The 25,086-nt window shown below is 39.4% G+C and overlaps 1 protein-coding gene across 1 annotated transcript in view; it reads right to left on the minus strand.

Moving 5' to 3' along the window:
- LOC115789081 (ras-specific guanine nucleotide-releasing factor RalGPS1) overlaps positions 1-23,868 on the minus strand; it is a 94,778-nt gene extending 70,910 nt beyond the window's left edge. The window contains exons 1-7 of the mRNA XM_030742270.1: positions 23,537-23,868; positions 22,905-22,992; positions 21,634-21,773; positions 15,754-15,858; positions 12,525-12,575; positions 6,999-7,082; positions 6,019-6,108 (exon numbers count right to left, since the gene is read on the minus strand). Coding sequence (XP_030598130.1) covers positions 6,019-6,108; positions 6,999-7,082; positions 12,525-12,575; positions 15,754-15,858; positions 21,634-21,690 — 387 coding nt within the window. The 5' untranslated portion in view covers positions 21,691-21,773; positions 22,905-22,992; positions 23,537-23,868. The remainder of the gene's footprint in view (positions 1-6,018; positions 6,109-6,998; positions 7,083-12,524; positions 12,576-15,753; positions 15,859-21,633; positions 21,774-22,904; positions 22,993-23,536) is intronic.
- Positions 23,869-25,086: the final 1,218 nt, after the last annotated feature.

A 25,086-nucleotide genomic window follows, 5' to 3' on the forward strand; every position in this document is an offset into this window, starting at 1 on the left:
GTTCTCTCCCTCTTCCTCTGTTTTTGTGTGTGTGTGTGTGTGTGTGTGTGTGTGTGTGTGTGTGTGTGTGTGTGTGTGTGTGTGTGTGTGTGTGTGCGCGCGCGCTCGCTCCAGGGGCAGGCCTTCCTCCTCCCAGCTTCATGCACCTGGGATGATTAATGCACCTGTGAGGAGTTATGAAATCAGTGGCTCCCTATTTAAGCAGGAGGAAGGCACCCAAACAATGCCTGATTGTTGCTTTGACAATAGTTAGTGAAACTGACTCTGCATATTTCTCTGCCTATGTCTGTGATCACTACTGAACCTTTGTTTCCACGTAGGAGACCCAGAGCTTGCATTTGTGAGTAACCTGAGGGAAAAAGTCTTGGAGGGATTGTGTGGAGGATCAGTCTTTATTGGAACTGCTTAATTGCTGGTTTTGTGAATATTTTTGACCATTTTACATAGGAGCCCTGAAAACCTCCCTAACTGCTTTGTATGCAAAGCAGTTCAATTGAAGAAGTATTTCAATGGAAGATTTTTTTTTTTTTCTCATCAGTGTAAATAAATGCACTGAACTTCGAGTCTGCATTTTGAGTCCAATTAGCCAATCAGTTATGACAGAGAAATCAGACAAACTCTGAGTAAGGACCAGGTGGATGATAAATACAAAGCAGATTTTTGAATTTTCCAATTAGGGTGGATGAGGCTAAGAATCAGGCTTTCAAATGAATTGAAACTGCCATGGTCTCTGGTTGATAAGCTAGAGTGGCAGATTGCTGCTGCTCCTCACTGATCAATGCATCAAGCATTCTGACTGTGACTTGTGGTGTTTATTCATTTAAACTAACACATTCATCCTGCTGTAACCAGGTTTCTATAAGGCAGAATAAATCAACATGTTGATCAAATATTAAATCATTTACTAACAGGTACTTAGAAGAGAGACCTAGTGTTTAATAATCCATATTTGACTCACTCTTTGGTGCAGTTCGATGCTTTTTTTTCCTTTGAAATTTTATGCTTAAGTTGTTGCTAGTCAGTCAGTTGTAGCTGGTTTTATTTTGGTGGTCTGGAAGCAGGCACCAATTCCATGGGGGAGGGGGTTTTGGGGGGATGGCAGGAGGAGAGAAGCTGCAGAGAGGTGTCTAAGACTGCAACTCAGCTTCCTGGTCTCAACTCTGGGTAGTCACTGGGTAGTGAGATGCTTGATTCAAGTGAACCACCTCAACTGGCTTCTTTCAATGTGGAGGATTTGAAAGATTTAGGCTCATTTTAAATGTGTCACATCTCTTCCTTGAACAAAACTGGGCTTCGAGTGGGCTGGGGGGCTGAAGCCCCTCCAATCCATCACTTGGGCAAGAGACTCAGTACAAGGAGTACAGGTTGCCATGCTATCACAAGATGATTCATGAGACCAATGCACATTTTTACATAAGGGAAATTGAGAATCACTAACCTAACAAGCATGTCTTTGGAGGAAACCAGAGTATTCTGGGGCAACCCACATCACCAGAGGGAGAACATGCATACTTCACACAAAGATAAATGGACTAGTTCTTATATAGCGCTTTTCTACTGAGCACTCAAAGCACTTATACAACACGGTTGCATTTACCCATTCACACCTATTCATACAAGCACTTCCATATGTAACTAAGCTAAGTGCTTATCTAACATTCATACTCAACACTTGTGTCGGAGAACTTGGTTCAGTATTGTACAGTACCTGGAGTGGTGGCCTAGGGGAGAAGAAGAGGGTTCATCACTGAGAGGACCCTGGTTCGAATCCTCGGGCTGGCATCACTGTGGGTCCCTGAGCAAGCCCACCCCCCCAGGTTGCTCCCCGGGCGCCCTTTGGCTGCCCCCTGCTCCATGCTGTGCTGTGTGTACTACATACTCCATGTGTGTGATGGGTTAAATGCAGAGAATGAATTTCACTGCATGTATATGTATGTGACAAATAAAGCGCTTTCTTCTTCTTCTTCTTCTTCTTGGCCAAGGATACTTTGGCATGCAACCCGGAGCAGCAAGGAATCGAACTGCCAACCTTCTGATTGGTGGGTGACCTGCTCTACCTCCTGAGCTACAGCCACCCCACCCCAGGTGAGAGGACAGTGCTAATTGCTGCACCACCAAGACACCCTGTTTTATAAATTCTTTTCCAAATGTGTGTGTTTGGTGGCTCAGGAGGTAGAGCATGTCTCCTACTAATGGGAAGGTTGGCAGCCCAAAGTATCCTTGGGCAAGATACTGAACCCCAAGTTGCTCTCCGACGCATGAATGTGTGTGAATGGTAGACATTAAGCACTTAGCTTCATGTGGAAGTGCTTGTATGAATGGGTGAATGAAAACGTGTTGTACAAGCGCTTTGAATGCTCAGAATTACTCACCCTGCAGCATTTGAAGCCTTAATTTCTGAGGGACTACTCGGTATAAAAGATTACACTCAAATACAGAGTCAGCTGATCAGAGCTCAGCATGACAAAGACATTTGTTTCTGCTATCATGGATCTGCTTTCTCTGTGCCTCCTTGTATTGTGTAAAGTACCTGTGTGTAAGCTAGAATGGATTATGTGGTGAAATTGCTTTACAGCACACACTAGCATAGAGCCCTGTTCTATTTACTGTACATGCTCTCCTTAGGCAGTAGGGGGCATAGCAAGATATAGGAATGTTTTAAAGACCTAAAGATGAGCTCCAATTTCGTGCCTCTAAATTCAGATAAAACAGAGGTTATTGTACTTACCCTAAAAAAAATCTTTAAAAATCATTGTCTAACCAGATATTCTGGATATTACCTTGGCCTCCAGTAACACTGTGAGGAATCTTGGAGTCACCTTTGATCAGGATATGTGCTTCAACACACATTAAATATACAGGACTGCTTTCTTGCATTTGCACAATATCAAAGAACAGTCAGCTCCCAGTGCTATCCCCCAGCCTCCTAGCAGAATCTTTAGGTGGCACGAATCCCCTGGAAGCACAAGTTCTAATTGCCAGAGCTTGGTAGATCTTAATGGGGTCCATATGAGCAATAGTAACTTTATTCACCATATCAATTCAAAAGCAAATGGCTAAGTAAGAACAAGGAATAAGAAATGCTAAAATCATAATATACCAGTGAGAATACTGTCACTTTCTGTGATTGGCATTTTTGGTAAGAACTAAGTGTTCAGTAGCTGTATTTGTCAAACTGATGCTATAATCTTACATGACTTTTTTCTCAAGACCTTGAGGTCAAGGTCAGAGATTCAAATGTCACATTTTCAGCAGATGTATCTGCGAATTTGAACATCTTAGGTCACATTGTTCTTGACTCATGTTGAAAGTTGGCTACCCGCCGGGGTGACAATACCTTATCAGCCACTTTAGGAGTAAAAATTTAAAAACATCCCATCTCAGTGATGCTGAAACTAGTTCATGTGTTTATTATTCTAGGTTGGAATATTGTAATTTGTTATCAGGCTGTCCTAAACTCAGTGAAAAGCCTTCAATAAATCCAAAATGCTGCAGCAAGAGTACTGACAGGGACTAGAAAGGCAGCACATTTCTCCCACTTCCCTTGATTTGCTCCCTGTTAAATCCAGAATCCAATTTAAAATCCTTCACACATCCAAGGTTTTGAATAATAAGGCCCGATCTTATCTTAAAGACCTCATAGTAGTATATCATCCCAATAGAGTACTTCACTCTGACTGCTGGCTTACTTCTGGTTCCTGTGGTATTTAAAAGTACAATGGGAGGCAGAGCCTTCAACTTTTAGGCCCGTCTTCTGTTGAACCACCTTCCAGTTTGGATTTGGGAGACAGAAACCATCTCTAGTTTCAAGATTAGGCTTAAAACCTTTTGATATAGCTTATAATTAAAGCAAGATCAGGTGACCCTGAATCCTCCCTTAGTTATGCTGCAAAAGGCCTAAGCTGCTGAGGGGTTTCCCATGATACACTGAGTGTTTCTTCTCATTCACCTCTTATTTTCCTCTCCTAACCGGTCACGGCAGATGGCTTTGCCCGCTCTGCCAGAGGTTTCTTCCTGGTGAGGGGAAATTTTCCTTCTCACTGTCGCTAAGTGCTTGCTTATACGGGGTCATCTGATTGTTGTGGTTTTCCTCTGTATTATTGTAGGGTCTTTACCTTACAATACAAGGTGCCTTGAGCCAACAGTTGATTTGGTGCTATATAAATTAAACTGAAATTGAAGGAATGACCCAGTGTTGTACCTACACATAGCAAAACACTAATTAAATTTTTAAATGATTTCTGTAGCTACAAGACAGTTCTTTAATTAAATCCATGAGAAATTCTAAATGTAACTGTATGAGAGGCATAGGAATATTTTGGCATGGACAAGTTGATTTTTCCCAAAAAGCTATTAGCCAAAAACTTGTCATCTCATTAAGGAATCATGTGCAGTGTGTGTGTGTTTAAAAGATATCTATACAGTATTTCAAAGTCCTGTCTTTTTTTATTTATTTTTTTTTTTTTTTTAAAAAGTCCAGCAGAGACTTGACACAGGACCTGAGAAATTCATCTGGCCCCCTGGTTGAGCCATTTACTGTTTGCCAGACTCATCAGAAACAGCCTCAATAGAAGGGTGGGAAGGCTAAAGTATGGCAAATTACACAAGAACTGGACTGAAAAATAAGTCAGAGCTTATGAAGTTAATTAATCCATTTTTCTTCCACTAATCCAACTCAGGGTCACAGGAGGGCTGGAGCCTATCCCAGCTTCCATAAGGTGAGAGGCAGTGTGCACCCTTAACAGGTTACCAGTCTGTCGCAGGGCTAATACAGAGACAACCACTCAGACCTACGGGCAATGCAGAATCACCAGTTAACCTAACCCACTAATCGCATGTCTTTGAACTGCGTTGGTAAACCAGAGTATCTGGAGAGAACCCACACAGACACGGGGAGAACATGCAAGCTCCACACAAAGGCCCCAGCCACATAGTGGATTTGAACCCAGGACCTTCTTGCTGTGAGACACCAGGGCTAACCATCACACCACTGTGCTGCCATCTTATGGAGTGAATACAAATTTTACATCTTTGGTGGAAGTCATCAATATGTAGGATGTCAGGAGAGAAGTATCAGTGAACGTCTACAGCCATCTGTAATCCACGATATAGGCTCAGTCATGGTTTGGGGGTTGTATTTTAGCTAGTGGTGGGGTTTTTTTTTTTTTTTGGTTTGTTTTGTGCTCTGTCCTCTGTCCTCTTGTTTTCTCATCTGTTTTTTTTTTTCCTTCCTTTTGCCTGTCAACTCTGACACTGCTACAATGCATATATGCACAATGGTGCATTCAGATCACAATTCTGCTTGCAAAACCTGCTAGAGAAGACAGGCTTAAAAGAAAAAAAATTTTTAAAAAGCATAACATTATCACCACCTGTCAAATATTGTGTTGGTCCCCTTTTGCTGTCAAAACCTGACCCATCTGATTTACTCCAGTAGACCCCTGAAGGTGTGCTGTGGTATCTGGCACCAAGGTATTAGCAACAGATCCTTTAAGGTGGGGCTACCATGGATTGGATTTGACCCACAGATGCTTGATTGGAATAGAGATCTGAGGAATTTTGAGGTTAAGTCAACACATCAAACTCATTATGGTCCTCAAACATTCCTCAACCATTTTTGCTTGTTGGGAGGCTGTATTATCCAGCTGAAAGAGGCCACAATCATCAGCGAATACCATTTCCCTGAACATGGTCTGCAACAATGCTTAAGTAGGAGGTATGTTTCACAGTAACATCAATATGGATGGGAGGACCCAAGGTTTCCCAGCAGAACATTGGCCAAAGCACTGCCTCCACCAGCTTGACCTTGACTCCACGTGCATAAATGAGCCTTTGCCGTCCATAACCCCGTCAGCTGGTTCACCACTGTTCCCTGCTCTTGGACCATTTTTGATAACTACTTAACACTGCAGACCAGAAACATCACACCAGAAAACACTAAACTTATTTGCAAGGATAACTTAACTTTTTTTTTTTTAAAGCATAAGCCATAAATGCACTTGGGTCATATGAACTCACCTTTGCTATCTTGACAAAATGGCTCAGTATTTCTGCTCGGATTTTCAGCGTCTGGGCAGTTAATATTTCTCTCACCAACCAAAAGCTCACCTAAAACACACATAAAATATATATATAAAAGAAACATACAACATTCTGAGCATAACCCAGATGCAATGCACCAACTATGCATGTTCGTCAGACGGCAGACTTCGAAGAAGTAAAAGGATTCTTTACCAGATGAGGTATGCAGTCTACAAAGTGCCCTTCTAGTTTACTTTGTTATGAATGTGTTTATGGTGGTCCCCTTTAGATTACTTTGGCTCCAAGTACTGTGAAGAGCTTCCACACCAACATTGTAGTGTGTGCCTGTGAGTGCGTGGGTAACTATTTGCCTAGGTTGCACCGTGTGTATTGTGCATGCATTAGGTGGACTGGTTGGTAATCGGACACACGTGAAACTGACCCGGCCAGTCACGGGTCAGGCTGAGAATGCTGGAATCGGCTGTCGAAAAACCAAAAAACAATTTGGGTCTCTGAGTCACCAGAACACAATCAACAGAGAAAAACAAGATCAGAAAAAAAGAAATATATATATATATATATAAAAAATATAATGAGAGAGGGAGATCAGAGATTGAATCCATCCAACCCTTTTCATACAGACAACAATATAAAGATGACATTTCTCATAACAGTGTCCATCTTTTGCTATATGATGCCTGATAAACATACAAGTTTTAACTGCTGTGCTGTTATTTGGGCAACAGTACAATTCAGCCTAACTTCTTGATTAATCTTAAAGCCAAGAATGTTGACTATGAACATGAAGGTTGACTGCACGTAAGTTTTACATTTGGAAGAAAGGCATCCTTTAATTCTTGTTTGAACTCTGTCTGTCAAGCCAAATACCTCAGTATTTACAGTATTGGTCTTTGAGTGTTACTACCTGACCAGAAGAATAAACAAAAATTTTTCCTTTGAAATCTTATGAGACATACCTGGTTGAACCGGCGTGTGAATGCAACCACATTGGGGGCCAAACTGTGTTTCTCCTTCCCACTCCATCCACAGCTAGCCAGCTCCTGCAGAGTAAAGAGAAAAAAATTTCAGAAAATCGCCAATACCACCTGGAGTGACATTACACAAATGTATTAACAGCACCCACCCTGAAAAATCAAAATGCACTGTGCCAAGTGCTCACTACATAAAATTTGTCAGAGCCACAAAATTTGGTACACACAGTTCCAGTGAAGAGGAACAATAAATATTATGGCAACTCTGCATGACAAACAGGAAGTCGGCGTTTTTACACACCTCGTATCTTAAACTCATCCTAGGGTGTTCAAACGAGTGCCACTAACTCAGCCAGCATTATCTAGAAAAGTGGAGCATCAAAAGTTGGTGAAGGTTTTATAGAATATTAAACGATGCTGTCGTACCAACGTTCCAAATTTGGCCTTTGTTTTGTGTCTCACCACAAAACAGTTTCTGCAATTGTATGCATGTTTTGTCCAATTTGCCTGAAAAACAATGCACTGCTCCATCTTGCAGAAACTTTAGTGGTCAATGGGAAAGTTTCTCTGATGCCACCAAAAAAAAAAAAAAAAAAAAAAAAAGCTCATTTTTGGTTTGAGAAAAGATTACAGGCCATTTGCTGTTTCCTATTCTTTGGAAACTTTTTTGGGATTTCACTGTTTTCAGTATGAAATTAAAATTATTTTAAAAAAACCCATCCATTTTTAAATGAATGACCATACTGACCAAACTGCTGTAGTAAAGTGCTGAAGCTGATTAAACTGACATCCGGAGGGGAAGGCTGAACAATTTGGATGGACTTAATAGTACACCCACCACTGACAGAAGTGATCATTCTTAGAAGCAACCAGTGATAATTTTGACAGCAAATTTTGATTTAGTTTTAGTCATAGTCTTTTGATGAAAATTTAATGTAGTTTTAGTCATAATTTAGTCATCTGAATAGTTTTAGTTTTAGTCTAGTTTTAGTCAACAAAATTATCCTAAGAATATAGTCGACTAAATCTACAGTCAATTTAGTTGACTAAAATATAAAGGTTGTAAAATTAAATGCTTTTTCTTCAGTTGCCTTGAATTAGTCATTATACACATTTACACAAAATTAAACATTTTTTTAAAGTTATGCAATATTATTAATAATATTAACATTAGCATTTCACCCGCTTCCCACATACCTGATCATTAACACTACCCTACTGAAATAATATGAGCATTTTACAGCAGGACACGATCTGAAAGGTACAGGGCAGTGTTCAGGACTAAGATTAGGAAAGGCCAATCCACCCCGGTGTGATGATTTTCTGTAAACACAAACGCTGAACTGGGAAAAAACACTTTACCCTGCATGACATTAAAATGCTTATCTTTGCATGGAGATCTGGGTGACTGGTTTGCAGATGTTTAAGATTTGTCGTGTTTTTACCCGAAATAGTCACCCCACATGGTTTACACATCGTTTTGTTTGTCACGGCATCAAAGGACAAATGTGTCCATACATCGGCTCTTCTCTTTCTCCCTGCTGACATTGTTTACATAACTTAGTTCTATCAGAAGGAACGACAAATCGCAGGCTAGTTTGGTCTTCCCGGGTTTAGAGCAAATTTGTGCAGCTGTGCATTTGATTTGATGTTTTCTGAACTTGTCCCGCACTGTCACAAAATTAAATCAGTTCTGATTGGATTTTTTCCTAACTTGCCCTGCCCTTTCACAAAATTAAATTAAGTTCTGATTGGATGTTGTCCCCACCAAGCATTTTCATCTCATTTTCATTCGTTGACGAAAGTGTCAATTAATTTCGCTATCGTTTTTTATCATTTTAGGTAGTTTTTATTTAGTTATCGTCTCGTTATCATCATGAAAAAAGGGTCGTCGAAGAAAACTATGACGAAAATATTTCGTCAACGAAATTAACACTGGAAGCAACATTAGAAATGTCTGCAAAGTTGTAACTTTCTGACTGACATTTAGAAATTCACTGACTTGGGATGCCATTTTAGATGACCAAGTTGTACACGATGAAGGACTGAGGTGTTTCATATCGAGTCAGTTACTAGTTTTCATCACATCACGTCGGTATGGTAATACTCCTGGTACACAGTGTATGGAGTGAGTGGAATTTTATTGACTAATGCAGGATAAGCAGTGTGTCCAGCCATAAAGGATAATCTGGGTTCAGCTGAGTGAAGCAGCTGTCAAGGCCATCTTCATCAGAAGTACTTGGAATCATATGTGAGAAGGAGCAGCTCTCGCTCTTCCTACAAAATATTTAAAGTTTGCATCTGGCCTTTTTGCCTATGTTTTATAGTACAAAGATAGAGAAGACAGGGAGAAGGCTGTCACTGAAATGCAGTAAAGGTCTGGCGGGCCAACAGTCGAACCACCGAGGCCTCTTTCCCACCAACAGGGTTCCGGTGCCTTAATTTGAACCGTTTGGCGGGTTTTCCACCGCGGAAGCACTCGGTGCTCAGCCGAAAAACGGGTTCAATTCCGGCCCCGCAAACTAGCTGGTCTCGAACCAAGAACGCGTGCCGAAAGCGGCAGAGGGGCGTGACTCCGCTGTCTCAACATCAAGTTTTCTACCATATTACATGTGTATTACATGAGAAAAGCGAAGCGATTTTCACGGCTGTGAATTAGGTTGGGCTCTAAGGCTGAACTTGCTGCTTTGTATCAGTTCGTATCACAGATAAAAGGACACAAAGTACGTACTTGTCATCTTGCTCTAATCGCTGTCTGTGTTTCCCTCTGTGCTGCACACAGATGCTGCAGTAGTTTGCTCTTTGGACCATAAAACATATTTGCAGCACGAGAAAGGGGAGCGTGTTCTCCCACGTTTGTACGCTTTGGTTTCCGTGTCCAGACGAGGACCCGCCCACACTCATACATAAAGGAGCAGCTCACAGAAACGCGGTGGGAACGCGGGCCCGTTCTTAAGCGTTTCGCCGGTTCACTGGGAACAGCACGAGCACTGGCACGCGAACCGGCTCCTCGGCGGTGGGAAAGTAGCACAAGTGTGCCTTTTTATGCAAGTGTAAGTGTGGTACCATTCAGTACCGATATTGCCCCAGAACACTGCTTGAGCCTGCACCGTCCACACAGCCACGCAACATACAGTTGTGTTCAAAATAATAGCAGTCCAACATGACTAACCAGATCGATCAATATTTTTGGTAGAAACCATATTACTACATGGCAAATAATTTACCAGTAGGTGTAGTAGAGTCATAGAAAACCAACAGACCCAACATTCATGAGATGCATGCTTCTGAGTCTGTGTAATTGAATAATTAATTGAAAGGGGCGTGTTAAAAAAATAGCAGTATAGAGTCCAATCAGTGAGGTCATTCATTCTGTAAAAAAACAGGTGTCAATCAGGTGGCCCTTATTTAAGGATGAAGCCAACACGTTGTACATGCATTTCTCACCGAAAACCTGAGAATAATGGGCCATTCCAGATATTGTTAAAAAAAAAAAAAAAAAAAACAGCATTCTTTGATTAAAATGTTGATTGGAGAGGAGAAAACATATAAAGAAGTGCAGAAACAATAGGCTGCTCGGCTAAAATGATCTCCAGTGCTCTAAAATGGAAAGCAAAGCCAGAGAGACGTGGACGAAAAAGGAAGACTACCATTCAAATGGATCGAAGAATACCCAAGATGGGAACGACTCAGCCAATGATCAGCTCCAGGGCGATCAGAGACAGTCTGATGTTACCTGTGAGTACTGTGACAATTAGATGACGCCTGTGTGAAGCTAATCTGTCGGCAAGAAGCCCCCATAAAGTCCCACTGTTAAAAAAAAAAAAAAAAAAAGGCATGTGCTGAAGAGGTGGCAATTTGCCAAAGAACACATCGACTGGCCTGTAAAGTTATGGAGTGGTCAGCCCAATCCCCGGACCTTAATCCAATAGAAAACTTGTGGGGTGACATCAAAAATGCTGTTTCTGATGCAAAACCAAGAAATGCAGAGGAATTGCGGAAAGTTGTCAACTCATCCTGGGCTGGAATACCTGTTCACAAGTGCCAGAAGTTGGTCGACTCCATGCAACACAGTTGTGAAGCAGTTCTCAGAAACAGTGGTTATACAACTAAATATTAGTTTAGTGATTCACAGGAATGCTAATTCCTAAAGATTTTTCAGTTCATAAAGTGGATATTTAAGTTTATAAAAAAAAAAATGCAGACACTGCTATTTTTTTTTGAACAGCCCAACATTAATTTTTCTTAATTTCCTGTAAAGTAATTGGAAAATTCATACATTTTTCTACATGTTTTGATTTAGAATATAATGTGCAGTGTCCCCAACAGTGATGGTATAGTTACCTTGAAAATGTAGTCTGACTACTGATTACTGATTACTCCTTTAAAAAGTAACTTAGTTACTTTACTGATTACTTCATTTTAGAAGTAACTAAGTTAGATTACAAGTTACTTTATTCGTTACTTTCAACAGCGGCCGGTGTTGTGCCAAAAAGTGATCGTCTGTGATTCAGATGTTTCTGTGTATTTTTATGTGTAATGTCTTTGCTTATATTGGTAAATAGAGCAAAGACAACATGATTTCTCAAAATGATTTATGAAGCCCTCTACTACATACTCTAGTAGAGGGCTTTTCAACTTTTTCAGCTCTCCCCCACTTACTGGTTTGTAGTCCAGCAAATTGCAGTCCAGCTTTTGTTGTTTGGGTGCTGGGGGGCTCCTGCATTCCCTTACGAAAATCGAGTATGATTAACTATGGTTTTTATGCAGTAATCAAGGTAAAATCATGGTTACGGCATAAAAACCATAGTTACCTATAGCGGATTTTCGTAAGGGTTAGCTGCAGCTCTGCTTCGCTCCACCTGTTGCGACTCACTCTGTAAGTTTGACTGCGCCTTGACTCCAGATGTTTCTCATATTTGACGTAGTGTTTTTGAAGCTAAATAGCACTTTGTCGCCAGCACAGAGTGCACAACTAACCTTGATGTTGTCATCTTTAGCTGACACAGACTCACAATAGTGCCTGTATTTCAGCTAGAAAATGCCTATCTCTCTCCTCCCTCCATTGTTTACATTTGTGTCGCTGTACTGGTATTGTCCTCATGCCGACAACGGGACTTAACTGTCGCATCAGCCAGACGTCACTCCCCGAGACGCAAGAAGAAAGCAAAAATACATCTTTGTACTGAGGAAAATGACAACAATAGTAACGCACAGTGACTTGGATGAGTAACTTTAATCTGATTACTGGACTGCAAATAGTAACGCGTTAGATTACTCATTACCGAGAAAAAGTAGTCAGATTAGAGTAACACATTACTAAGTAGCGCGTTACTGACATCACTGGTCCCCAATGCCTGTAAATAAAAACTATTATAAGGATTCTGAGCTTTATTCATGTTTTTGAATGCACTGCTATTATTCTGAACACAACTGTACATCGTCGCCTGCTCAAGCCCTGAGCCACCCTGGTGCCCCACTTCCTCCCCTTTTAGTATCAAAATTTCTTACCTCTGGCTGTATTGCCTTAAACACCGGCGCATCCATCAGGGTGATTTGGCTCTGGAGAGGAAAAAACGAAAAAACACAAACATAAAATGCAACAGAGCAACAACAAGCAACAGACAGACAAGCAACAGAGTAAAAGAATAAATAAATGAACACTTTGAAAACGCATCACATCTCAATGAGGAGGAAAAAAAAAAAAAAAAATCATGCTGATATATATACTGATATTGACTGGATAATGTGTTAAGAACCAAAGGATATTACATCATTTGATGGAAATGAAAATCAACCTAAAAAAAGGGCTGAATTCAAAGACACCCTGAAAATCAATGATAATGTGGCACTAGTCCATTTTGGCGAAATTGCAGCAACTCAAAATGGTATTCAATAGTTTGCATGGCCCCCACGTACTTGTATAGATGCCTGACAATGTCGGGACATGCTTCTAATGAGATGATGGATGGTGTCCTGTGGGGGGGGAAATCTACTCCCAGATCTGGATCAGGACATCACTGAGCTCCTGGACAGTCTGAGGTACAACCCGGCAGCAAGGAGGTGCAAGGACCAAAACATCGAGTCCCACCAGTGTTCTACTGAAACAGTCAACTGCATCAATTCCCTCATCTTCTAGGAACTGCCTGCATACCCTTGCCACGTGAGGCCGGACATTGTTGTTTATCAGGAGGAAACCAGGACCCACTACACCAGTGTAGGGTCTGACAATCCACAGATTTTATCCTGATAACCAATCACAGTCAGTGTGCCGCTGGCTAGCCTGTATACAACTGTGTATCCCTCCATATCTCCCCAGACTATCACTAACCCACCACCAAACCAGTCACATGTGTAGTCAACCCACCACCAAACCGGGCATGAACAACTTTACGGGCACAGCATCTCCAGACCCTTTCACATCTGTCACGTGATCAGGGTGAACCTGCTCTCATCTGTGAAAACAACAGGGTGCCACTGGTGGACCTGAGAATTCTAGCATTCTAAGACAATTGAGCTCCACAGTGCTGGGCAGTGAGCACAGGCCCCTTTAGAGGACATCGAGCCCTCGAGCCACCCTCATGGAGTCTGTTTCTGGTTGTTTGGTCAGAAATATTTACACCAGTGGCTACTGGAGGTCATTTTGTAAGGCTCTGGCAGGGCTTATCTTGTTAAGTCTTAGTCCTATACCTTTGACTGGTTTTCACATGTGAAAATTACATAAACATTGAGCTGCACTGAAATCCACTTAAATTAATATTAACGCTATCATACTCAAACTCTCAACTATTTCTATTTCTGTACTATTTCACTATTTCTGTACTAATGACTGCAGCATTTGGTTTTTCATTTCCTGACTCATTACTTTTTTTGCAAATTTATCACACTTATATGTTTCAGATCAAGCAAATTATAATATTAGGCAAAGACAACATGAGTAAATACAAAATGCACTTTTTAAATGATGCGTTCATCATTTCATGCCATGATCTAAACAAAGTGAAGAGCAAATGAGAAAGTCATTGATATCTATCAGTCTGGAAAGCGTTACAAAGTAATTTCTAAGGCTTTGGGATGCCAGTGAACCATGGTGAGTGCCATTATCCACACGTGGAGAAAACTTGGAATAACGGTGAACCTCCCAGGAGTTGCCAGCCTACAATATTACTCCAAGAGCATATCAATGACTCATCAAGGAGTTCACAAAAGAACCCACAACAACATCTAAAGAACAGTAGGCCTCACTTGCCTAGGTTAAGGTTAGTGTTCATGATTCAACAGTAAGAAAGACTGAGCAAAAAATTAGGTCCACTATCACTGCTCACTAAAAAGAACACAAAGGCTCTTCTTACATATGTCAAAAAACCTCTTGATGATCCCCAAGACTTTTGGGAACATATTATGTGGACTGATGAGACAAAAGTTGAATTTTTTGAAAGGTTCACATCCTGTTACAATCCTGTTAAAATTCCACCACAGCAGTGTGAAAGACTCCCTTCCAGTTATCACAAATGCTTAAGTGCAGTTCTTGCTGCCAAGGGTAGCAAAAGCAGTTATTACTTTTTAAATAGAACCAGATAGGTTTGAATAGTTTTTTTTCCCCTTAATAATACTAATAATAATTTAAAAAGTGTGTTTTATATTTACTCTGGTTATATTAGTCTAATATTAATTTGTTTTATCTGTGACAACTATGCAAAAAAAAAAAAAAAAAAAAAAGAGAGGAAATCATTTTTCAAAGCACTGTAATTGTATAGTACATACAACATGCTTTGTTTGGGGGTTTTTGTTTTGTGGTGCATGCTCCATTATGGCTTTAACTGAGAAAATAGTGGTCATGAAATCTTACCCTAAAGATCAGAGCTTTAGTAGCCAAGCATGCAATACATTGTCCTATCATATAAGATCATATTCATTTACAATACAGCGACAACAGATTTACTTTGTTTCCAACACATCATTTACTGCAAACCAGCAAGCTTTCAAAACCCAATTTAGGGCTTAAATTTTAATTTCAATGATTTTTTTCTTCCAACATTAATGAAAATATAAATAAATAAATAAAATTTAAAAAATCAGGATATAATTTATAGTAAATTATTACGCTTTAGCATTCTTTTTTTAAAAAATACCTTTTTTCTATACCTTTCCTTCAAAAGCACTTCCTCTTTTGACCAACCTTAAGGAAATATGACTTAAAGAGATTCCTCAGTCAACATAGTCCAACTTAACGAGGAAAAAAAGCTTCATCTTAAGGCTTCAAAGTGAACCCGTGGAAGCATTATTGGTTGCCAGCACTGCCTTTGTCTTTTACCCAGTCCATTTTCAGTGTTGCACAACATGGCTGTCAGCTATGCTGCCCTCATATGAATCTGCAAGTTATTAGAGGTCCTTGCAAGATGAGCTTTACAGTCAAAAACACATCTAATCGGTGTCTAACTTCCTATAGGATGACCCTGAGTCCCCACCACCTTTACCACTTTTTGTTCTATATATATTTTTCAACTGAATTATACTTAGAAAAATCAACCAAAGTAATCATTCAGTTTTTTACTGTAACCAAGCAGCCCAGTTAGACTGCCATCTTAAATCTGAAAAGAACTTTAAATGGCAAGGTTTCAAAGGCAAACCTACTTAAATTAAGACTATTTGCCGTTTACCATTTTCTGAAAATACATACAATGGACATTTCATAATTTTTTCTTCCTGAAGTTATTGATTAACCTCAGAACATACTCACAGCAAACTCCTCGGGTGTCACCTTAAGTACATCAAAGATGACCGCATCGTAGCTCTTGGTGTAGTTCACACAAGGTCCATCCAGAGAATCAGAGCTGCTGCTGGCCTGACAGACACACATTTTACCATCATTCTATCACAGATAGATAGATACAATAGTGTAACATTATCTTGCCCATGATAACAACGGTTATAATAATACAGCAATTCTACAATACACTGGAAAGACAATACTGATTTGTAAAGGAAAGATTCAAAATTTTGCTGAGTCAATTTAGTTGATTAGCTTTGTGATTTGCTGTCTACTACTGCTAGCCATTGCCCTGTGGTGAGTTGTTTCTTCATTAAGATTTCATGATGAAAACAAATAAAGTAGTGAATGATGAGGATTGTCAAAAATCAATACACAGTAATTGGTACCAAAAATTACTATCAGCTTAGAAACTCATTAGTAACCATATCAATAGTGCTCTTTGGCACCTTTAGTTGACACACAGTGCAGTGAAAATGCCCCCAAACACATCCTCATACACTTAAAATAATGTGTCCTTAACCACTTTTTAAAAATACTACAGAAATGTACAGAAAATGAAAATTACATTTATGATGCAATATTATTAATTTTAATATATCTATAAATGTAAAGTGAACACAAACCATACTTAAAAAAAAAAAAAAATGGATGCCCTGTGCTTATGACAGTGATAATTGAGCCACTTGAGAACAACATTAAAATTTCAAAGTCTTGTGTTTGATAATATCAGAATTTTCATAAAAGCTAGAAAGACACCTAACACAAATTTTATATCAACTATAGCAAGACATGTTGACAAGTTCCAAATATGCAAAATTCTGTTAAATGACTTCTGAAATCCAAATTCATGGTTGTAAAGGGTGTTTAAAAAAAATTGGTTTTTTTTTTTTTTTAAATTGTGTTTGAAATTCTTTTTTATCCCCCATCCTACTGCCTGGGGACGTTATCAAGCAATTTCTTCCTAATCATATAACATCTTTATTTTGTAGTTCTGCTGGAATCAAAAGTACCAAATTCTGCCTATGCAGTTTTAATAAACTGAATGATTTATTTAGCTAAAGTTTGGAATGGGTTCTAAATTAAAGTGTCACACAGTAACATAAGGGGTGGAAGGACTGTAAAACATTTTAAAGAAGACAAACTCAAGTGGAATTTTCTACACAAGGATAGTGCGTTCGCACCATCTGTCTGCAAAGAGTTCTTCTGTCAAATAAAGTCAGTTTACAAAGTATGTGGTATAACTGGTCTGTGGGTCACTCTTGCTTGTGCCGTTATCGGTCCACCAGCCAGGCATGAAGAAGAGTGAAGTTATAACTCCACCTGCTGATGTTCCTGTCCCACATGTGGCTGGAAAATCTGTTTAGGTGATGAGGTACCGTCACCCTCTACAATGTTGGTAACTATTCTTTTTTTTCTCTGCTCATATTCTATATAACAGTGCTCAAGGTGAGTGCATTTATCAGAATTTAGATTGAAATAAAGTTTGGATTCTTATGTAATAATATTGTTAATATAGCACAAGTTTCCATTAGCTTTGCACAAAAATAGCTGGTAGAAATGTCCTCGAAGAGCTACTATGATGAAGCTCTGCATCATAGACAAAATAAAAGCTTCATAATGTATGTTTATAATGTATGCTGTCTTGAACTTTCACCAGATGAAACTGGATCCTAATTTTACTTTTTTTTTTTTTTTTTTAATTATTCGGCTCTAACTTGACAGAACAAATGAACGGAGGCAGAAAGTGAAGAGCTCTGATATTAGTGACCCACACAGCAGCAGACCCCGGGGGTCAGATCTACCCTTGGGGCAGTTTTTTAATAAATAAAAACTGTTTTTGCTGCAGTTTATGGACTAGTTCTTATTTACCACTTTTCTATGCTAAGCACTTATACAGTGCTTATACAACATGTTTGCAGTCACCCATTCACATTCACACAAGCACTTCGATCTGTATCCAAGCTAAGTGCTTACTGTCTACCATTCACACACATTCACACCCGGAGAGCAACTTGGGGTTCAGTATCTTCCCACAGATACTTTGGTACGCAGCCCGGAGCAGCCAAGGAATCGAACCGCCAACCTTCTGATTATTAGATGACCTGCTCTACCTCCTGAGTCACAGTGACCCCAGTAATTCCTTTGTTTGAATTCAGTATAAATTTAATCTATTGGAATAGCAAGCTCACTTAAAAAAAAAAAAAACAAACAAAAAAATCTAAGTGGAGAATTTCATTATTTCTGTCATTACTGGATAAAAATGAGTGATGAGATTTAAAGAGAAACTGCTTTCCCCATTTTAACCCTTTCTAATCTGATCTAATCTCAGCTTTAATGATAGAATAATTGAGTTACTGTTAAAGGTCAAAGTTCAGTCATAGTTTCATATTTAGCTGAAAACATGCATGGCAGCTTTCCAAGGCTGTGCTGAATGTAAAGTTTTATCAATGACGTTGAACACATTATAAGAAACAGCTTTATAGGTTTCAAATATTTCAGATATAAAGAATGCAGATCGCGTCGGGAAAATGAAGCCCATTAATTCTCTTATACCTGTTATCATACGCAGGTTTTGCACCTATGCTCCTTAAAATGATGGAATCTGAAACAAACTCAGTTGAAACAGTATTTGGTTGCAACAAAAGATAAAAAAAATTTAGGTGAAGCTGGTTTTGCTCCAAGTGAAACTGGTTTTAGGTAGGGTCAAACAGCAGCTACGTTGGTAACTAATGATATAAATCAGTGTCTAAGATAGGAACAGCTCTGAATTTGTTAATCCTGAAATTAGGAAAACTCTGAACCTGCTCGCTGGCAGGTTTTCCTCCTCCAGTCCTGTAGCACCTGCACCGCATGCAATCAGAGGAGCGACTTAATTTGCATGTGTTAACGTTTTTACAAGCACTGAAATCCCAGTTGGATGATAGTTTGTTATCATAAATGATAACATTTATTTATTTAACATTTAAATTTATTAAATGAGCACTTTTACAGTCATTCACTTGTCAATAGGCTATAAGGACGGAGACAGTGATTACATCACAGATTTATAATCAGCCCTTTATCTTTCTAACTGACTCTGTGCAGCTGTAAGACTGTCAGTACCTCTGAAATATTTACTGTACCAATCACTGTTTAAATTACACTTATCTGTATAAAAGGTTGAGATGGATAAAACACTGATCAACGATCTTGGAGATGAATATTTGCATGAAGATGAGGCTGAAATGATTTTAAGACTTGAAAACTGAACTGAATGTATTTAAAGTGACTTAAATTCTGTCAATATTTTTGAAAGTTCTTGTGTCTGAAATTCAGAGTATGAATCTCGACATATTTTCCACTTAATATCATGGAAATCAATCATAATGGCTTCATTTTTCCAAACACGATCTGTGTTCTTTATTAAAAATGGCTTATCTTCCCAAAAATGGTACTAAAATATTTAAAATCTATAAAAGCTGAGCCATTTCTTATAAAATGTTTGACTTTATTGATTAAACTTTGCATTCATTAAAGACTTGGAAAGCTGTGTTGTATTTTTTCTGTTACATGTGAAACTATTACTGACCTCAGTCAAACATCTCTGCTGTGGCTGTCAGAGCCGCCTTTCAGTGAAGGCTGAGATTAGATCAGAAATGGCTGAACTGGGAACATTAAAGCAGTTTTTCTCCAACTCTCAATACACATTTTCATCCAGTATTCATATTCAACTTTTATTCTGTCTGTGATAACAGAGTGGAACAAGCTCATTAATATCACGGTCAGCAGTGACACGTGTTCAAAATCCACTGGATTAAAATAGGCTCTGCTTTTTAACAGTTACCATGGTGAATCCTGGTATCAGAGCTCCATTGATGATGGCTCTTTTTCCTTTCAGGCTCTTTTTCACGCACGAGCTTTGCTCAGGGTGAATATTTTCAGAATTGATTGAACTACCCCTGATCAGCTGTTCTGGAATGAGAAACTCAGTTTCCAATCTTAGAGTTTATCAACTCAGTACGTTGAACAGGCTTCCTGGAATAGGGCCCTGCAGCCTGTTTGCTGATTTATCCAAGCCACTTGACTTTGTTGACCATGAGGTGCTGTTAGATAGACTAAGTGATATTGGGCTAAGTGATGGGGCGAAAGTACTACATACCAGCTTTTAAAATCAGTTTTAAATAGGCCAAGTAAAACCAGAGTTATGCCCAATAATTTACGCCATACTTTTTCCTGTATATTGGCCTCAGGTTCAATGCATTCTATGCAAGAATAAACAGCAAAAATGGGAATTTCACTAGCAGGAAGTGCTTGCTAATAAAAACAAAACAAAAAGAATTCCTGACATCCCCTTTCCTATTGGTGGAAAAATGCACCATATCAACCAATCAAAAAATTTGTTGTAATTTTCTGATTACAGAAAATTACAACCAATCAGAAAAGGTGGTAAAGGGTACCAGGCAGGTGGCTAGGCAGAAATGAGCTGAGACCCAGAAAAGGTGGTAAGAGAGGCAATACTGATGGCAAGTTTTGTCTGTGATGGGCCCTCAGTTTTGTGGAGGACAGGAACTGTTTTTTGGAGGGGTGGCATCTTATTGTGAGACCTGATTGCCCTGCAAATTGTTGTACTAAAAAAAAAAAAAAAAACACCTTTCCTGCATTTTAATGTAATTAGCTGCATATAACATTATTTGCTATATTTTGACATAAAAATAGCTCCTTAAGCACGTTTGTGGTTTTCACAGTAAAAAAAGAAAAAACAAAAAAAAAAAAAACATTTCTACTCAGATTTTATGTTTTTATGTGATTTTAGGTCCAATGTGTTAATACAGTATATCAAAATGAAAGAATAACTGTATAGTCACACACGAGATTGTGCTTGGGAAAAAAAAACAAAAAAAAACACGATACCAAACAAGGGAAGGTAAACTGTTTCTAAAGGTGAACGATAAAGGTAAAAACAAAAGTAGTCAAAAACAGCCAGATATACCCTGGACCCCAGAGGGTTAAAAAAAATAAAAGTGGAAGGCTGGATGCATAAATATTGCAGCTTATTTTTCAGTGCAGACTAACCTCACAGAAAAAATTAATTAATTAATCAGTTTTATTGGATGAACACAAACTATGATTTTTTTTTTTTTTTTGGTGACAGTATAACTTTAAAATCACTGTATTTCAGTAATAAGTACATTTCTTCTCTGCAGCACATCCATATAAAGCAAGGAACGTGTCACCATAGCAACCAAGAACACAGAGCTTTAAAAGACGTTGCAGCCGGCATTTAACCCAAACCATCATTTTCTAAAGCTAACCAAGTGGTTTTTAATAACAGTAATATTTTTAAACTGATAAAGTATTGCAAAAAAATAACAAATGAGGTGTAAAAGTAAACCATGTATGATTTGAACTTTGTCTCTGATGTGAGCAAAATGATTTACTAAACCACCAACCCTTCCAACCACCCAATGCAGATTTTATTAAGCTTATGGGTATGGACATGATTCTGTGCAAACAGACCAGACAGATGAAAAATCTTGTTCAGGTAAACAAATATATAGGAAAAGGGGGAAAAAATGAAAGTAAAATTCCTCTAAAGAAATATGATTTAATAAATTAGAGGTCATGAATATTTCACTAACTGTTGTGCTGCACAACACACATTATTCAATAAGTTCCTCCATCCTTCCTCACCTCATCTAAACCAAACCGACCGTTTCCTGCTGTGTGCTACATAATTGTGAAAAACATCCTGACCTGATTCTCCCCAAACTGTCTGACATTAATGTGTGAACTCTGGCAGAGCTCAGCATCTCAGCACTGTTTGAGGTACAAAAAACAGCAATAACCACTATAGAAGCATGTCCTTACCTCTGAGGTCACTGAATTGATGCTGATACCATCTGAGAGCCCGTTCCTACGATACATGCTCACAGATGGAATGGATGACTGCACGGATAAGGGCAACTGAGGCCTTTAGCTGGGGGGCATACATAACCTCTCATCCATGGCTGCAAACAGAGAACAAGGAATTTTTGATGTTTCAGTTTCAGTTTCAGCAGTATTCATATTTCAATAGCTGCTGGTAGAATTACACTGATGTAACACCTTGCAGTATAACTGTATTTGCACTGTACACAAACTGTGCTACAGGCTACCTGTGGCAAGAAGGCTGAATTTTTTCAATTCATTCTGTCAACAGAATTATGCCCAAAAAGTATCAAACCTACTGTCATTAAATTTATATGAAGTGACACATTAATCTTTCGTGGATTCAAGACGTTTCACACAGAATTTTAATTCTGCATTCGTGGCTTAAGGTGTGGGAAATACTGAATGATTTGGGGAAAATATCTACAGTAAATTGGAATTGCATATTATAGAAAGTCCTTAAGAAATAAAGCTCCATCAGACAGTCTCGGTGTAATGTGGCTATAATAAAACCCATTAAGGAAGGGAAACAGGGAAGAAAGGCTGAGGTATACCAAATTGCACAAGAAGTGGAGTGGGGGAAAAAATAAAATAAATCAGCGGCACGATGGTTCTAAACTTGAAATTTTTAGATCAAATCATAAATATGTTCAGAGGTACCACAGTAAGTGTCTACAATCATCTGCAAAACACAGTGGAGGCTGTGTCATAGTTTAAGGCTGCATTTCAGCCAGTGGTGTTGGAGGTCCTGTCCTGGTCTCCGCAGAGCCCGGACCTCAATATTATTGAAGCAGTGTGTGGTTATTTAGGCAGAATTAAACAGAAGGTAGCCAACATCTGGAGAGCATAGGAACGCCCTTGAAGAAACCTGGAGACTAAAGAAATTACAAGGAAGCGTGTCTAAGAGTTCAGGCTGCAATCAGGTGACCCTAAACCATCCCTTAGTTATGCTGCAATAGGCCTAGGCTGTTGGGTGGTTCCCATGAGTGGTTCTTTTTATTCACCTCTTTTTACAACCATGGCCAATTTAGAATCACCAATTAACCCAACATGCATGCCTTTAGACTGTGGGAGCGCAGTACAGTGCAGTCAGATTGCTTATATAGTGTACACTGCACCTTGTTACTATGCAGTCTCAAAAGATGCACAGGGTGTGAGCATCTCAGTATTGTGGGACAGTTTGAGGTCACTGCAGTAGAAGAGCTTGTTACCCCAATTAGATCACAGTGGCATCCAACTACTCTGCCCATCTCAGCTGACCAAGTGAGACAGGTCTGTCAGGTCCAGCCTGGACTCCAACTGAAAGTTACAGTAAAGAGGGTAAGTTATTTAGTATCAGACTTTTTGTAGTGTACTCCACTACCGTAATACAGCAGTTCAAGGAACATTTATATTATAATCAGCCATTATTAGGCTATTTTTGTGTATGGGTAGTGCAGCCTCTATATGTTGCCATATCCCTACATATGACCCTGCATAGGCAGGAGTGGAGGTAGTGACAAATTAGTTTCTTGGAGGTGGAGGAGCATTTTGTGCTTTAGGCCACCTTAACGCTGAAGACAGCCCTGAAAAACAGACATCTCTTGGCTGCTGAGATTCACGTCAAAAGGTCTCACACTGACACGCATCCATGTGCCTGTAGAGCAAACATGCGCATCGCAGACATGTTTACGAGTCCTGGAGGGTCTGTGTCGACACGCGGCGTTTTATGACAACAACGTCGTAAGACACGGTTTTTCTAGTAGCCCATTTACAAAGCACACAGCCAGGCCTACTGTTACGTCTGTATCAGCCCCTCTCCGACTCTAAGAGCAGCGCATGCTAACGCATCTATTATACCTACCTTTCCATCGGGCACAGTCCCTCCCTCCTGCTGCTGCTGCTGCTGCTGTAATAACAAAGACGACAATATGACCCCACATTAAAACAACCCCCGAGGCACTGGCTCATTAAATCCGAACGCTGTTTTCCAAGCGGCGTCCAGATGGGGTTACTCCTCCTTTAAGGCGAACATGAAGCCAAGGTTGTAGCGTGTGATCCGCACAATCCACAACCCGCGAGGGATACATTAGACGAAGTCATCCAAATATGGCAGTGACGTGCCAAATTATCTCCAGAATATTAAAAAAAAAAGCAAGTGAAAAAGAATAAATACCGACAGCAGGAAGTGACAGGTAGGCGCATTTATCTTGATAGCCAGGTGTATTGCCTAATCACCCGCTTGGCTCTATAGAAAGCTCCCGCCTCTAAGAACAGAGGGCCAATCAAGGAGCCGATCAAAGATAGCGTCCTTAAGACGCAGGTGCATCTATGTTGCCTTCACTAGCAGTATATAAGCTCGTACATTACACTCTTTCTATGGAGCGTGCCTGGGCTCGGCTAGCGGCTGGTCAGTTAATGGAGAATTGTTGTTTATGGCAGGACGTGGAGGACGTTTCTTGGTGGTCTGTTGTAAATTGAATAAGATGAGAACTCTCAGAACCTACACATCATGCGCGACTCTGTGACCCTCTAGACTTTATGCCTTTGCTATAAAACCCACTGCGTGCGGATACACACATCACAAACGCACATAAATGCATGCAGTTTGCCTCTTCTCTCTGCAAGGCACACATTGTCTACCTGCTTCTCTAGGCATGGCATTAAAAAACATGTCGCCGGGTGTAATGTACAGTCAAGAGTGAAAAAATAAAAAAGAGCTGCAGCTATGTTAAAGTGACAGCCAGAGACCAGGTCAATTAATAACACTAGACAGATACACTTAACCTATTTATATTATTGAAGCAGTTTGTGCAGTTTCAATGTGTACCTGTCTGACAAGTTTGTTAATACTGTTGATACCATGATATAAAAGAGAGTACTGGAAGTTTGAGGTCACTCTATCACATTCTCTGTTTAAAAGACAGATTTTTTTTTTTTTTTGGATGTGTCTAGCTCTATACAGCATTAGTGTAATTGTTATATCTCTGCCAGTATATAAAAAAGTGATATTTAAAAAAATTAAATATTATGTTATTAACACATTTAAATATTGCTGTCATTTCACAATTATCACTGCTGTGGCACCAAGTGTCACTATTTACTCCATCTCAAACTGTTTATTGTATATTGTTTACATTCATTCAGTTACATGCGTGTGTGTATTTTGTATATTCTTTTATATTATGTTACTTTTTATTTACATTTATTCTTCTTTAAGGGTAACACTGCGACCTGAGAACAGAAATTTCATTCCACTGCATGTAAATGTGATGCGAATTACAATAAAGAACCCTTGAATCCTAATATCCCCCAAATTGTGTTCTTTCTGCACAGTCAGGGGTTAAAGTGGGATTTGGCAGGTAGGGGAACCCTAAGATGAGCTGATGCAACGTGGGGAGAAGAATTACTCAG

Source organism: Archocentrus centrarchus, chromosome 12, assembly GCF_007364275.1.
Source record: "Archocentrus centrarchus isolate MPI-CPG fArcCen1 chromosome 12, fArcCen1, whole genome shotgun sequence".
Lineage (NCBI taxonomy): Eukaryota > Metazoa > Chordata > Actinopteri > Cichliformes > Cichlidae > Archocentrus > Archocentrus centrarchus.